At 38.7% G+C, this 17,255-nt stretch overlaps 1 protein-coding gene across 1 annotated transcript; it reads left to right on the plus strand.

Annotated features, from left to right (window-relative positions):
• Positions 1-64: 64 nt before the first annotated feature.
• LOC137272879 (cathepsin O-like) lies at positions 65-12,141 on the plus strand. Its single transcript, XM_067805293.1, has 9 exons — positions 65-272; positions 1,223-1,325; positions 3,267-3,378; positions 4,447-4,503; positions 5,131-5,284; positions 6,794-6,909; positions 7,797-7,963; positions 8,254-8,346; positions 10,485-12,141. The coding sequence occupies exons 1-9, from the start codon at positions 90-92 to the stop codon at positions 10,523-10,525; spliced, it is 1,026 nt and encodes a 341-aa protein (XP_067661394.1). The 5' UTR covers positions 65-89; the 3' UTR covers positions 10,526-12,141.
• The last annotated feature ends 5,114 nt before the right edge of the window (positions 12,142-17,255 follow it).

Below are 17,255 nucleotides of genomic sequence, written 5' to 3' on the forward strand. Positions count from 1 at the left end.
TGATTAAATTGAAAAATAATGCACGGTATCTCCGTCCCTTTTATTGCGCATACACGATACCAGGAAGTGAAAAATGTATCATGTGATACATGAAACTCATGGCTGTTAATTATATACGGGTTCTTTTGCCTGTTTATTTGATTTATGCAGTGTCAGTGTCCTTTGCTTGGAATGACACGTACTATGAGCAGTTTATACAGTTTATGCAAACATACAAGAAGACCTATGATGCAAAGTCACCAGAATTCTGGCATCGATTTGAAATTTTCAAGGTTTCTATCTGTTTTCATGTTGTTGGTTGATTATTCTCAAGACAGTTTCTCTGTTCCTTACTTTGATACTTAAATGTATGAATTCGGATGCGAATTCTTCGACTTGTATTTTATGAAACTCACCAAGACATTGGGCAAGACATTTTCTAGCAATGTAAAATGCATCTTCATATTGAATTATTAAGGATGATTAGAAATTTCTAAAAGTTTGATTCAGTAGGAGATATCATGTGGAGGAAACAGCCAGTAAAGACTGGTAGTCGTACAACTACTCGGAAGCAATTTGTTAATGTACAAACTGTTACTGTTAATGGTGCAAATATGGACCTAATACTTTCTTGATGTTTTAATGTTTTACAAATAAATTCCTAATTCCACGATTAGCAAGACATAAATCATCACAAACGATTTTAGTGGAAAGTATCTAAGACTTCATATTCCTGTAGCAGGATATATGAGTGTTTGAAACATTTTAGAGCCTACTGTTCATGACCCAAATCACTCATGTAGTGGGAAACGGTCACATATTTTGAGAGTTGCAGCAATAACTATTGGTGTGCGATGTGCAGTGAGTTATACATATGATAGGCATATGATTACACAATGCCATTCAGAAATAGCATTTGTGGAAGTCGTGATGGCTGAGTGGGCTAGGCTCCTGACTTTGTGTGCTGGCGATTTCTGGTGCCTGACTCTGAGGGTGCTGATTCGAATCCCAGATGGGACACAGCCAAAATAGTACAAGAATTTGTACTTTACTGAGAAAGTGTAATCCCAAATATGACATATGTTACATGACAGGCATAGTTTGAGGATTCACATGTATCATTGTGATCAAAACAGTCTGCTGTAACCATGGTAACACATCTAAGCAAAACTGAGACTTGTTACTTGTTCACATGTACTTGTAAATTTTTGCTTTGGTACCATACATATTTATTTGTTTTCAGAATAATTTGAAACATTCTGCTGAGCTGAATAAGGCCTACCAAAATGAAACAGCTGTTTATGGAGTCAACAAGTTTTCAGATCTCACACAAGAGGAATTTGAAAGTGAGTGTTCATGTCTGGCTTGCACTAATTAATTCGCCACACTAGTTGCTGACTTTGGGTTGAATATCAGAAACACCCATACAGTTTACTGGCTAATACACAGCCCTACAGAATACGATCTCCAGTTGTACGTGTATGTGGGGTTTGTTATCAGTCAGATGTTGATATGTTTGATTGGCATTTTAGAAGCTGATGAATAATAAGTTTGTCATGGTACTTTATGACTGACAACTTCTTTATGATATTGTGATGTAACTTTTTGGTGTAGATATTTATGCCATTGTCAAATACATGTTGCTGTTATTGTTAATCTGCTGTTTATCACAATTTACATGTACCTCTGAATCATTCCAGCTTGGAAATGATGTAAGAATTTACAGTACACCATAGCTAATGCAGTAAACCTAAAGTTAACAGTAAACTTACATATTTTCTTCTTTAGTCAGTAAAAGGGGTAACATATGTGCGATACTATCTAACTTCTTGACTGCCAGTCATTTGAAAGCATAACACTCTTTCGACAGTTATCATGAGCCTAAGAATTAATGTAAGCATCATGGCCACCTGACCCCTGAACTCGTCTTACTGATTATTGATCTGGGTCATGTTGTGCTCTTACTCCTCATAGTGACCAAAAAGTGATATAAGCAGATTTGTGTTAATAGTAGATGTAGAAATACTTAGTTTCTCAGTAAAGAATACTTGGTGAATTGATTTAAGACTAGAGCATGATCTGTGAACATAGCAATTTGATAGAAAGATAAAAATCCTTTTAAACTGAAAAGGAGCCCCAGTGAGATAGGAAATTCATACCCTGAGGAAATTTGGACTTGCTTCACTTAGGTCTTTAGCTCTGTGGCAAGGGCTGCCAAGTGGAAGAAGTGAACTGTTGAGACATATCAGGGACTGTTGAGACAGACTTAAGTAATGCCAGAAATGCTTGGAAGATACGTTTAGGCAATTATTTGACAATGGTTGATATTTCAGATTCAAAACTCACGTATGATCATTCATACCACCTCGACCTCAGTCTAAGTAAACTTATCCTCAGTACTTTTCGTTACACTCCACCACTGAGTCTAACAAAACCTTATGGGAGGTCGCGTCAGGTAACCTTTGAGATTGACCAATCAGAACACAGCTTATCAAATCGCGAAAGTGCACATTCGCACATCCCTTATGAACTTTTTGTCTCGAAAAGGTTTGTACCCGAACGATTCTGAATGCTATTTAGCGTACGATCACTTCCGGGTGATGCACACGACCTACGTAATGCCATGACAACGGTGAGTATTCAAGGATGTTATCTTGTGGAAATATTAGCTAATGGTAACCATGCCAACAGAAACCCCAAAGCGTATATACTGCAGGTCAAATAACTGTGTTATATGCTGGTTTGTTTGTGGAGAGATCTGTGTTGGTGACCTGAATATTTTGAAAGTCCCTCTGATCCCTAAATAGTAACCGTTGTCTGATTGGTTAAATCTATTTATCCGTCTCGCATTTGATTGGACTGTCATTGATTGCTCAAAGGTTACCTGACGTGACCTTCTACTAGGTTTTGTTAGACTCAGTGGTGTAGTGTAACGAAATACACTGAGGCAAAGTTTACTTAGACTGACCTCGACCTAATATGGCATATGAGTAATTACGATGTACCATTCCCTGATCATAATGATTACTCATGAAATATTGAAAAAAATTTCATGGTAGAAACATTTTTAAGAAACGAACCATGCTGTAACCCACCTGGGAGGCAGACAGGATGACAGCGTTCATGTGAAACAAGGACAGTACATGTCAGGAACTATCAGTATCACTGCTGATCAAAGAGTTTAGCGAACTTAAAACAGTCCTGCAGACAGCATTGTATGTTAAATTGAGAGTTGAGATTTTAGATGTTGAAATACGCTTGTGAAAACACTGACATGCCTGTTACAGAGCAATACCTACAAGGACTGAAGTCTTCAGGTCTCCGTGGCAAAGGGAGACCTGGTGTTGCATTTCCGTCATTGAAGTTGCTGAAGGAAGCAGTTCCCCAGTATGTGGACTGGTAAGAGTACATGTTGCCATGATATGCATGTTTAGTACATCTCTTTTACTGTGTAGTTATCTTGATGTTCTCATAGGCAGATCCATATGTGGATGCAGGGGTGTGCAGCGCACCTTTTGTCCTGACCAGTGAAACACTTGTTAAAACGAGGGAAGCTGAACTGTGCTTTAACTGCCTCTTAGGCTCTCTGTGTCCTGTACATTGCTACAAAGTATGCCTCTGACGTTAATCTTGAAATGATTTCACATCACCGTAATGTATCGTGATACGAGGCTCACAATATGATACATATGTTTCCAACTGCTGTATCAAAATACACTGCTATCACAATACATTACATGACAGTTTATATCTGATGTGCAACATTGGAAAAACAACAGAAAGTATGGAAGAACAAGTTAATGTAGATTCTCTAGTATTTTCTTGTTGACGGTAGACAGTTAATTATGAAATTCGTTCAAGTCTCTATGCTTCTCCCTCACAGTGTCCTACTTTCATTGTCTGACATTTGAAAACTAATGATTCTGGTTTGTGATTCATAAGGGGAATATGAATGAGTGAGAGGATATAGTTTTACACCACTCCTAGCAATATCCCAGCAACATCTAGGTGGTTGACACAAGAAATGGCACCCATGTGCGGAAACGAAACTGGGTTCTTCGGCTGACATGCGAACACTTTAACCCAAGGCTAATCAAGGCATTGTGATGGTAGAAGAGTGACAATGACTTGGATAGTCAGACTCAGTGACTTGGGTGTTCAAGGGTCATGCATCATGTATCTTGATGGTGTGGATTAGTACTAGCAAACTAGCAAAATCACTCACCTGATTATCTGATTGAGATTTGAATATTTGTAGGTTGTGCCACGTCTTGAATACTGTTGAGAGTTGTTTTATATAGTATCCCCATAACTTCATCTTTCCAGTGTAAAGTTCATTTTAAACAATCCACTGATTTTGTTACTATGCTCAGGGAAATTCATGGAAGTGGTGAGGGGAGACTCACTCACTTGTTTGATTTTGTTTAACTTGTGTAGATGGAAAGTAGCTTTGTACATATGTTGCAGGCGAAACCAGAACATCATTTCCCCGATCAAGGATCAGAAGTCGTGTGGAGCCTGCTGGTAGGTCATGTTTACCTGGGGTATCATGTTTCTGTCTTGTCTGATAGTCATAACAGTCAGCCGTGGATGCAGTCACTGTTATTCATATTGATAGTTTACAATAAAAATCTAATCACAAGATGTTTTTGACAGTTATGATCAAGCTGCAGTTGTAAGAGGCTTTGAATAGGATTTGGTGGTCTTCCAGACTTGGCTGATGCATGTTTCCCAAACTTTAGATCAATGCCCAGATTTGAATACTTACAGACTTCCATCATATAGCTGTAAAAAATATGTGACATTAAATAATGTGAAAATGTTGTAAGGACTTATGTTTCATCAGCAATTTATTCTGGAACAGGAAATTATCTTCAAGGCAAAATGAACATTTTGAAATAATATGTTTTGTTTGTTTGTAATTGAAATGGCTCCTAGCATTCAAAATCTGACCATTTTGTAACCATTTCAACTAATGAATGATTCTTTTTAACCAATTATTTATGTTTTTAGCAGATTATTTGATATTAAATGATTGTCAACAGCATGGCAATTTGTACAGAAACACTGTTTTGGAAATTCAAACTTTACTTTGCTTCACAAGTCTGTTGTCCTTTAAATGTTTTGCATGTTTGTCCATCTTCCCCCCAGGGCCTTCAGTGCTACTGAGACTGTGGAGAGCATGTACGCCAAAACCACTGGCAAACCAGTCCCTGTCTTGTCCGTACAGGAAGTCATAGACTGCTCGGAGAACAATGGCTGCCAGGGGGGTGACACTTGTTCAGCTCTGAAGTGGATGACGAAAGTATGTAGAACTTTTATCCTTGTGAGACTAAGATCCACTCACTGTTCTAGTCAGTTGTTAAATATGTAGTCATTAACCAGCAAACAAGGATTAGTTTGACAGGTGCAAAGAACAAGTGTATGAGAAGTAGGTGGTGCATAGCAATGAGGTTTGTGAAACCATTTGGTTTGTAAAAGGCAGGGCAGATATAGGCTAGTGTATGTGCTGTGCATGATGATGAAATTGATTCTGCGCATAGCTGCACATGCCTTGTTCATAAGACTCTCGCATGCTTCACTTGATCGCAGACCACTAGGGCCTCTTTGCTCACAGTGGCAGACACCAGTGGGGAGCACTGTACATGCTAATACAGGTCAGTTGTCAGGTTGACTCTCAACTTATCCTTGTTTGCCAGTACATCTGGCATGGATTTGAAAACCTGTAAACTGACAACTGACAGGTGCTTGTCCACAAATGGAGCTGCTCTGGATTAGAACTGATCTCCAGCAGTCAGTGGTTGCAGTGAGAAGCAAGTAACAGGATTGGGTTGTCTGGCATGCTAACTCCCTTGACACATGTTGTCAGATATCTGTAGCGCAGATCAATGCTTATGTTGTCAATCACTGGCCCAATCTTGATTATTTGCAGTCTTCAGCAACCTATGCTTATAGTGAGAGGCACCTAACAAGATTTGTTAGTTAGACTTGGTGACTGTGTTGATACATATTATTGTAGCATAGCGTAGATCAGCACTCATGATGTCAATCATTGGATTGTCAGATCCAGACTTTGTTACTTGTAGTGTCCAAAAACCCAATCTTATGGTAAGAGGCACTAATGGGATCTTTAGATAAGACTTGCTGTCTTGAGTGATGCATGTCATCATATCTCAATTTCATAGGTCTATACTCATGATTTCAGTCATTGAGTTGTTTGGTCCAGATTTAATTATTTTGAGACTGTCAAAGAACTGTAAAATGTCCTATCCAAATTACACAGACCTGCCATAGACTGAAGTCATATAAGTGTTGTCTGTTTGGTCAAAACTTGCCCTTTTTGTGTTTAGGCACTCACATGTTATATGAATAATGTTTCTGGAGATTGCTACTTTTAGAAATATCAAGTCAGCAATGATATTCTTTTCCTTCAACTTAGCTTTATCAGTGACCCTGTGAAGGTCTCGGGGTAGAATATGCCTTCAGCAACCCATGCTTGCCATAAAGGGCGACTATGCTTGTCGTAAGAGGCGACTAATGGGATCGTGTGGTCAGGCTCGCTGACTTCGTTGACACATGTCATCGGTTCCCAATTGTGCAGATTGATGCTCATGTTGTTGATCACTGGATTGTCTGGTCCAAACTTGATTATTTACAGACCGGCGCCATATAGCTGGAAAATTGCTGAGTGTGACGTAAAACTCAACTCACTCACTCACTAGCTTTATCAGTTTGAACATGAAGGTCTGAAAGATGAAAATTTCAAATGTTGTAGTCTCAGTTTTGAATATGTTCTCTTCTTTATACCTGCCAGTATAACAAGACGATAGTTCATGAAACAGACTACCCCTTAGTGGACAAAACGCAAGCCTGTCACCTTGGCAACAGCACATCACCTGGAGTCAGAGTTGCCAGTTCCACTTGTCAGCAGTGAGTTTATATTTGTCTTATGGAAATTTGCCAACCAGTCAGTTTGGTCAAATACGTACACATGTAGTATCACAGTGTAATGGGTTCAGAAAGGCCATATATTTTACTTGTTGCAGTTTGCCCATGATGTATATTCATTCAAATTTTCAGCAGAGGTGGTGGGGTAGCTGAGTGGTTAATGCATTTAATGCCAAAGACCCAATTTCAGGGTTTCACTTTTGGTGTCTCCCAATGCGGTGTTTGCTGGAATATTCCTAAAAGTGGTGAAAGACCATATTTACTTGCTAAAATTTGCATCAAAGAAGATTATTACCTTTGTTTGTTTCCATATTTTAAGCGTCATATGTGCTTATTGGGGAGGTGGATTATCCTAGTGATTATAAAACATTCGCTCCTCCTGCCGAAAACCCAGGTTCAGTTCCTCACAACACATGGGTACAATGGTGTCCTGAGCTGTGATGTTTCTGGTATTTTGTTAAAAGCAGCAGAAAGTTATATTCACCCACATATGCTTATCATAAATGTAAAATAGAAGTAATTAGCAGAATGTATGTCAGTATTACAGATGGGATATATAAGGAAAAGGATCCTTTTATGCACACCTTTAGCAACAATTCTACATCTGTATGATATACGTACTGTATAAGTTGTTATGATGATGTCGGAAAGGTGTGGTAGCTTAGTGGTTGAAGTATTGGCCCATCTTGCCGACAATACGGGTTCGAATCCCCACTTGGATACAATGAGTGAAGCTAATTTCTGGTGTCCCCTGACTTGATGTAGCTGGAATATTGCTTAAAGTGACAACTAAACTCACTCACTCACTCACTCACTCACTCTGATGATGATGATGATGATGATGATGATGATGATGATGATGATGTCAGTCTCCCAGGAAACGAAGAGAAGATGGTACAAATGCTGAGTATGGTTGGACCGCTGACAGTGACAGTAGATGCATCTACATGGAACAACTACATCGGGGGCATCATCAGGTTTCACTGCTCTAACTACAACAACCATGCAGTACAGATTGTGGGTTACGACCTTCGAGGTAAAATTGCCCATGGATGTATTTGTGATGCCTGCTAGTATTGTCCTTTTCCAATATCCCTAACTTATTTTGTCCAGTATATACAGTGTAAAAGTTGTTCTGATGTCAGTGCCTTATACTATACATTGCATTGCTCAACCAACATAAGGCAGCTACCCAGTCTATGATTTCTGTATCACATAAAATCTACATATCCAGAAAATATGCAATATTACACCACCCTCTTCATCCATGTTTGAGAACCATCAGGTATATAATTTCTGTGTAATATATTAAAACCATTTTTCCAGGAGATGTGCCTTTTTACATTGTGAGAAACTCCTGGGGGGTGGACTTTGGTGATAATGGCTACCTGTACATAAAGTATGGAGATAACTTGTGTGGTAAGCTTTTTTAGAAGTGCCATAAAACCAAACTCACTTGAACTGTGTTCAAGGTGCTTCTGTGTGGTTTCTTATGTTCAATTTCAAATTTATTCATTCATACTTTTTCTGAAAATGTTGTATGTGAAAGGTGCAACAAAATCCCCATGATCTGAAATACAAGCCTTTTTGTAGATTATTTATGAAGAAGGTTGTGATAAAGAATCTGAAAATTGTTGTTAATCTAAGGTTAGATAAAAAGATTCCTCTTGAATGATCACCTAAAAAATAGTCTTCACATATACACCAAATCGATTATTAGTACTGTAGAAACTATATGGGTCTGTTAGTTTTTGCCTCCGAAAATGTGAGTGTCATTTTTTTCCACTTCATAAACACATGATGTATTAGGCTGCATAAGAACAATTAAGTGTTTCTCAGGCACAGTTTTTTTCAAAAGTGACCAAGGTGGTAGGACTTTAGTCATAATTATTCATAGAAAAAAGTGACAAGGAAGGAACACATTTTTATTTTTTTTCTCTTGAAAATACAGCTTGGGCAGTTTTAGCACGTGTTGATGAGTTGCAGATTCAGTCACACTCGTTCTTATAGACACTCATTCTTATAGTGGACAAATGGATGATCAGGATGCGGCCAAGACTAAATTCTTTTTGTCTTTTTTAAATGGCAATAAAAAATTGTTACATGCACAAATAAAAGTGACGTGCTGATGCCTGAGAAACATTTCACAGTTTTTATTTAGCCATACCTGATTGTCTCCCTTGGTGATAGTGCCACAGTTTCCACACTCAACAGAAAGTCCACACATTGTCTGTTATTCAATTTATGGACTTCATACTCAATTTTAGGTATAAATACATTGTCACAGTCTGTGTATCTTGTTCAAAATGTCTCTTAAATGCAAGAGGTTAGAGTGCAAATGTAAATACTTGCATGCCACTGTTTAAGCCTTGTGTAAAACTGAGATACACTATCTCTGTAATGCTGATACTTACATAAGACTTAACAATGTCTGAGTCATTATACAAATTACACTGGAAAGTTTGACAAGATCAGTTCCCTCATCTATGAATGTTTTTCCTGTGCACGCAGTAAGAATACGCCCAATATGTCCAGACCCATATTGAGAGAGAAAGACCCATAGTATGCCACAGACCTTGAAATCATAAGTAAGTGTATGTGCAAATTAAAAAAACCCCACAGAACTGTTCAAGTTGTTGAGTGTTCTTAACAAGAGGTGGTAACTATACAGAATGGTAACGGACATAAGTTTTGCAATCCGGACTTCTTTAAAATCAGGACAAAAGTGACGGTCCCATTCATGTCCATAATTGACAGATTCCACTGTATGTGTTTTATGGATCACTTGAATTGCAGGTTGAAGTTCGATAAAGGATCTGCTTATTCTGATGGAAACGTCAAAATATGAATTTTTGTTGGGAAATTATCCTACATATTCAAATAGCTGACATTTCTACAATCCACTTGTAAGATTTTGACTTTAGGGTAAGATGAAAAGTTTCATAGGAAGGGGAAAATGACAGACATTTTGTAATTCAGAAGATAATTATACTTGGGATAAAAGGATGCTCATTTTTCAATACTGAAATCTAATTTTCCTGTGTTGCATATAAATCTTAAATCTTAAGGTCTACCTATTTCCAAGCATTCAGGTGTTGCAATAGTTTAATTCATATTCATTAGGACTCAAGAATATTTTTCATGAAAGAGCCATTCCTCTTTTTGTTGTTTCTCCTGAGAACCAAAGTGGTGCTGCCACATGAGATGCTATATTAAAAAAGAAGCTACCATAAAATATGTTGTTGTCAATGCAGATGGGTAATCCTCAACAGTAAATTACAAGCTTTTCACTTCATCATGCTCGAGTAGCTCAGGTATCTCTAGGATGTTATAGCTCTAGACTTGTGGGCACAAAGACCACTCAGTTCTTCCTGTTCAAGTCTCATGTTTCACTGTGTTTTACAGACTTGCCAACATCAACTGGTCGTGGATTCAGACACATACACAAACCAGCCCCTACCTCCCCTCCTCCCTAAAATCTGTAGTAACCTTGAAAATGTGTTTTGAAACAAGAGTCACCTGAACTTAGTGAATCTGACGTAAGTATTGTCTTGCAGGGTTAGCCGAGCGGGTCTCCACAGTGACAGTCCAGGATTGATCTACATAGGGTGGCCAGTACTTAGAAGTTCATGCTCCAGGGCAACGTGAAATCCACATTCTAGCACATCCTTGAAGATGAAGATATGGTTCATGTACACTGTGATTTGAGTCTCTCTTGATACCCCACAGAATTTGGGGTAGCATCAAGGGTAACAGCTCACATTGCACACTGATTCCTTCAAGGAACTGTTACATGTTCTTGAATATGTGAGCATATATGTCCTGTATTTAGTACTGATGATTCTTAAGCTCATTTAGTGTCTCTATTAGACTGTCTCTTATGGAAGAATTCAGGGGTTTCAGGTTGGACTGGATGAGGAACCTGGATACCTGGGGTGGGTGGGAAATGAGTTGGACCTGGGTACCTGTCTCAGTACCTGGACCCGTTATGATCATGAGGCTAATAGGTTAAACAAGGTAATATGTTATTCTTTCATGATTAAAAAGTTTTATTGTCTTTGAAGATTTAGACATAATTACAGTCAGTTCTGTTCAATAAAATACATGGTAAAGATATTGAAAAACTCAAACTTTCAGCCTCTGAGCTGAAAAATTTATTGTCATTTCTTACAAATTTGGTGTCAGGAATTCACATAACACATATCAGGGTAGGTTGGGTAAATAGGGTGTGGGGTAACCGGGTAGAAACTTTTGACCTGTCCCATCCCTAGTGTCTAGGTGTGTGGGTTTCTGGAGAATGGTGTGTCAGTGGTACAAGAATTTAAATCAAACGTCACCTTATTATGTAATAATGAAGTTGTTTCCTATAAGGTATTGTAACTTTCGTATTATTCATCAACTAGACATGCCATGCAATATGTATGCAGTGTGTCTGTGGTAAGCAGCATAGCAAATTTTCAATGTCATTCTTTTGCAATTGTTGCAGTGTCTGCTGACTTGTTAAACTGTCATATCGTAAAGAAATCCCTACAAAAAATACAACCTTTGTTTTGGGAGATGGAATGCAGAGGGTGTGCTTTTTCAGTTTCATATCCATATCAAGATGTAACAGTTGCATATTTTGAAGCTGTACATGTATAACTGTTTATGACTTGTTGCAGAGTCCTCTCCTCTTTTCTAAATCTGGATCTACATCTGTGTCTGAATGTTCATTTCTTACTGCTGGACTGAAATTCTAGTCAGAGTGGTCAAAACAGATTTATTTTGATACTTATGTTGCAAGGTCACACAAATGTTGAACTACAGTACCACACAGCTGCTTTATTAATAACAGTGGGTTTTAGTGACAAAAGTGGATTTTATGTCAACACTTGTTTTTGTGTCTGATGTAAGATGTCAGTTGGTCAAGTCTTCTCACAAGGCATCAAGTTTGTAACCAGAACTGCATGTACAGATATTTTCGATGGATGAACATTTCTGTTCACTGAGTAATCCCTGGAAATGTATGGAGAATTGTGTGAATGCTTCATGTATAATTCAGGGTACTTGTCTGAGATCGGCTTCCCATGTATAGGCATTGAGGATGATTAGAAAAAAAATCCATTTACGTTATTATATTTTTAATACAAATATTCCATTTTTGTATAATTGCTTAACTGATTTATCTTATTTTTTTGAAAACTATTTTTGGAAATAAAAATATTTTGCTTCAAAGCATTTGTTATCCTTTAATTCAGTTATATATTTTAGGAAGTCGGTGGCAGTTGTGATGTTTGGTAGGTGTTCATCTCTGAGGGTCTAAATGGGAAGTATAATGGGTGGATTGTTGTCCCAGTTCATGTCTGCAATTGTTGTAGGTTTCAATGATCATGTGTTCGAACAACAGTTTTACCTAGATGAAGAACCATGATAAATCAGCATAATACCAGTTGTATGTTTGAAAAATGTCTGCAGCAGTTTGACTTTTTATTCCTCATAGTCACTGTCCATCTTGTGACGTGATTAAATACTGATGAAAGTGGTGTTGAAACTTGACCATCCAGCTCAGTTGTAGCAGGTCCAGCGAGAAGTTAATGAACAGGACAAAGAAAGACCTAGAACAGAACAGAAAATTCTAGAGAAGGCATGAGACATATAAACACTTTGTTTACATCAATAAGTGAGCTTATTCTTACAGCGTATCCGAAATATCATCTGCAGATATTTTACACCCACTCATTCTTTGTTTGTTTTGTTATGATCGGTCTCCATCATCAAATAAGTCTTGTTTGTTCTGTGTATGTTCGGGTTATGTGGCCTGCCCTAGAGGTTTGGCTTGTCTTTCATCACATCTTGGTGTCACTCATACCTTCAGTCCTTGGTTTGACTGATCCAGATACATGCAATCACAATATAGCGGGAAAATCGCCTTCTGTGGTGTTAAGAAAACATTCTGTTATCCAGAGCTTCAGATAAGGCGCGTATATGCGTATTTTACTCAATAAATATGAGATTTACTCAATTAATTACAAATGTGGCAGTACAAAAAACTCGTAAGAATCGCTTAAAACCCAATGGCTCTCTAATGCCTTGAGTACTTTACTCAAATAAATAAATTGGCTTGCGTATGATTCGTTGTGGTGCACAAACTCTCAACTATCTAATGGTAAGCGATGTTTGTATATATTTATAGCCGGTATGTTGATTATTTAGAAGTGTCTGACAAATGTTTGGTAATATGACAATTACTAAACAAGCTTATTCTATTGAGATGCATTTATATTTACATATTTAGAAGAGTTAAGTACCCAACAAGGATAAGAAACTCTGTGTAAAAGTACTCAATTCTTTTTACTAGTGGTAGTATACACAATGCAAGCTAATCCTACAAAAAATGCAATTACACAGACACAGACATTAAAGTAAATATCCAATTGCTTGAAAAATAATCTGGAGCTCTGACCGTCTATTTTCTTTGTGGATTTAATGTTTTAATTTAAGCCGTTATGAATGCAGAAAATCTTCCAGATCTGACAGTCACACTGGATCATGTTTGTTTGCCAAACTTTTTAAGGTCTTTTTATTCATTTCACAAGATGTACGGTTGTTTGCCATATTGACTTCGTTTTGGTATACTCAAAGGTAAGAGTTATTGTGACACCACACGAATCAGTGTCAAACTTATACTGTCTTGAATGAAATATCATTGCACGGAGAGACAATTATTTCAAGGTTAAGGTCAGTAGTCCACAAGAATAGCGTACCTGGCTTCTGCAAACGCGCTACAACACGAGGGTTGGCGAATGTGTTCACCTTGTGCACTGATGCAGGTCTGTCACCTTGATGAAGGCCACAAAACGCCAATGAGAATTAATTGGAAAATCATTCTATATCCAAGGAAGGAACTGGAAGGGGTCCAAGGGTTTCTGGGCGATTCGGATGATGGTGTAAACGTCAATACATTTAATATCCGGCGTGTTCAGTAGGGTTACAGGTTAGGGAATCTTGTTTTAATATTGATATTCTTTTTATTCACATACTGCTACACAGCTAGAAAAATGTGTGACCCCAGGTATTTGTTTAAACGTCTCTCCGCCCTGTTACAATCGGCCATTTGCAACATCTCGTCTGTGTACCTCACAGCATTTAAATTCCCCTCAATCACTATCACTGACGTCCTTGCTGCAGGCGTGTCTTTAAAACATGACTTGATGTAATATGTAGTGCCGTCAGCTCGGTGACGGTGGAAGCGTGATTCAATCGGTCTTCTCTGACGTGTTCCTATAACAATCGTAATCTTCTACGCTAGGAACGTCGACGTCGACGTTCTGACACCTGGCAACAGCTATTGTTCGCGCAGATGCACCTGCGTTGCCAGATATGTTACGGGCTGTTAGAGTTGCTAGCTGGAATCTGCGTCAGAGGGACATGGTTCGAGTCTATTGGTCTTCACTCGTGGGCGACCACTACGGGGGCGACCTATAAATTGATGGCTCTGATGAAAACGTCTTTGTAAGTGTAGGATGATGTTTCAAATGATGTTGAATCTTTGCTACGTGGTACCAGGCCAGTACATTTTGCACTCCATCTCTCATTTACCCCAGGGTGGGACAATCCCCCCCTATCATCTGAAACTTGAAAAAGATTGCGATTTGAACAGAGACATCACTTACCATGTATGATCAATGAAGGGCCAATTATAACGTCAGCAAATCGCCTTATTTAATGATAGGTTTCAGATCAAAGATAATGGCAAATCAAAGGGCAAGATCTCAGTGTTTCTTTTATAAATGAAATTTATTTTTTTTATTTTAACCTTTGAACAGATTCACACAGATTCCGACGTGTCGACACAATCATTTAGTGCATCTTCTATTGTGCATGCAAACACAACGGTAGCAGGGGAATCCATTTTCTTCAGCTATTGTTAAGTCAAGCATAGTTGTTAGTACTCCAAGGAACTGCCAGAAATCTTCAAAGGTTTAATTCTACAACAGATCACTCAGAGCTGTGCCGTTTCCTTAAAGTGTCAGTTATGGTCTTGTCTTGGCCTTATTGTTTTAGGAAGAGGAATCACAATATGCTGACATTTTGGTTGCTATTTATACTGGAGAAATGAAGTTGAGTTTGATTGAATTATGTATCAGTGACGGCATCACGGTGCTTTTTTCCAGGAGAGGCGGTGGGGTAGCCTAGTGGTTGAAACGTTCGCTCGTCGCCCCGGGTTTGATTCACTCACATGGGTGTAATGTGTGAAGCAAATTTCTGGAGTCCCCAGCCCAAAATGTTGTTAAAAGCGATGTAAAACTGCATTCACTCACTCACTCTAAAGGAGAACTTAATGCATTTCCTCGGCCTCTTCATTCATGTCATGTCAACTAATCTTAGCTGTTCTTATTTATTCAAGTTCAACTGTAACATGTGAATAGTTTTAATGAAAACCAAGTGAATTTGAAAGTCGGAATAGGAATGAAAACGTTCAAACGTGTTCTTTGAAGATGACCTCCGTGAAGACAGGATTTTTTCAATGAAAAGCGGAATTCATTACAGTTTGACACAAGGCGGGGTTATGTAGATCAGCACTACTATGTTGTTACCATGGAAAGGGGTGACGGGTGTACAGCTAATTCTTCTCACGCCGAAACCAACGTTCCATTACCCACATGGGTACAACCTGGGAAAGCCATTGCTTGTGTCCTCCACCATGACACGGTTGGAGTCTTGCTGCGGGCAGCATTAAACTATGCTCACTCGCCATGGTAAGGGGTTCTTGTCTCACCTCGAATAAAGTGGGGCTCAGAGAAACGTTTTCTTCTGAACATGTCATTGAGGTTTATGCTCACTATTTCTTTTGACGTCTGTGCCAATTATTTCGCTATAACAAATTTGAGGAATGATTAATGCCCCGCGGAAGCCTGACGCCAACACTACAGCAAAACATCCGCCCACTATCAAAGCATCAAGGGGGAAGAGGTGACTCAATTGCCTCCAGAAGTACTACCAGAGGTCAGTGTATCCTTCACACCTTCTGACTCTAACACAGCAAGACTAATGTACTCTCCATTTGTATGGAATGGCACTTTAAAATATTTTCCCTTCCATTACATTGTCCCAGAGGGCTTAGTTTATATTTAATTATGTTCACCTCTAGCATCACTCAGTAAGCGTCGCTCAGTAAAGGGCAAATGCGAAGTGACAGGAGGCTTGAATTTCCTTCTCTGATGTGCTCTTTTTTCACGAAGGCAATACGTCTATCATTAACGTTCTTCACCTTAGACAGCGTTTCGCATCTGTATGCCCGTGAAGGAACGCTGACAAGGTAACAATATACGCCTTCTTAACCATCCCGGCGTGTGATATGAATATCAGCAACGTGATCTTATGTTTACTTCATTCAGAATGGTCGCATCGTTTTTTCTGGTTGCCATTGCAAACATCTGGCCAGCAAGGAACCGGATCTGTGGTGGTCGCTGTTTTACCTCCCTGGAGTCCTCTGTTTTATAATTAAATTTGGTTGCTCGCCTGATGGGCTGTGTTTCAAGAGACGCAAACATTTTGAATTATATTTGTTTTGTTTCTCACCTGATTTCATATATAGAAACAGCTGGTGGTACATCTATTGAATAGGATGCGCGTTTGGTTATTATTCTAAACATTAATGTGCATAATTGCATTCAACACATCTACCTTCAAATCATGTTTGCATTTGTTTCTTGAACGTGTTGCAGTTATCTTCTCAACTCCTGTGCCATCAGTAGCATGAGTATCCAATCTGCACCTACGGGCGATAAAAGGCTTTTCACCACCTTCACACATAGAGAATATCTCTCCCAGTAATGTCATTTTCTCATTCTTCAGAAGACCTGCGTCATGTTGTTGTTGTTGCCTTTACATGAATCTGCCCCCAAAAGCAGTCACGGCCAAGACTTGTGTTCTCGGGGTGATAGGCTAGCCAAGTGGTTAAACCGTTTTCATTTCACACAGAAGAATCTAGTTGCTATTCCTCACTTGGGTGCAATGTTTGAATCCCATTTCTGGTGTCCTCGCTGTGATGTTGCTGAACTATTGCTAAAACAGCGTAACACCATAGTCACTCACTCGTGTTGTATATTCCTGTTCGTGTTTAGTGTAATGACAAATCACAGAAGGTTTACGTTAAATACAGGGTAACAGCTGAAGACTCTTTGGCGAATGAAACTGCAATGCAAGATTAAAAGATATGAGTGGCTGGTATATTTCCATCCCTGCTTGATTCATTCTTTGAAACTAATTAGGGTAACATATGTCATTTTTGGGATTACATTGTAACGTACAAATTCTAGTACTTTCTTTGGTTGAGTCCCATCCGG

The sequence above is a fragment of the Haliotis asinina genome, chromosome 2 (genome assembly GCF_037392515.1).
Source record: "Haliotis asinina isolate JCU_RB_2024 chromosome 2, JCU_Hal_asi_v2, whole genome shotgun sequence".
NCBI lineage: Eukaryota > Metazoa > Mollusca > Gastropoda > Lepetellida > Haliotidae > Haliotis > Haliotis asinina.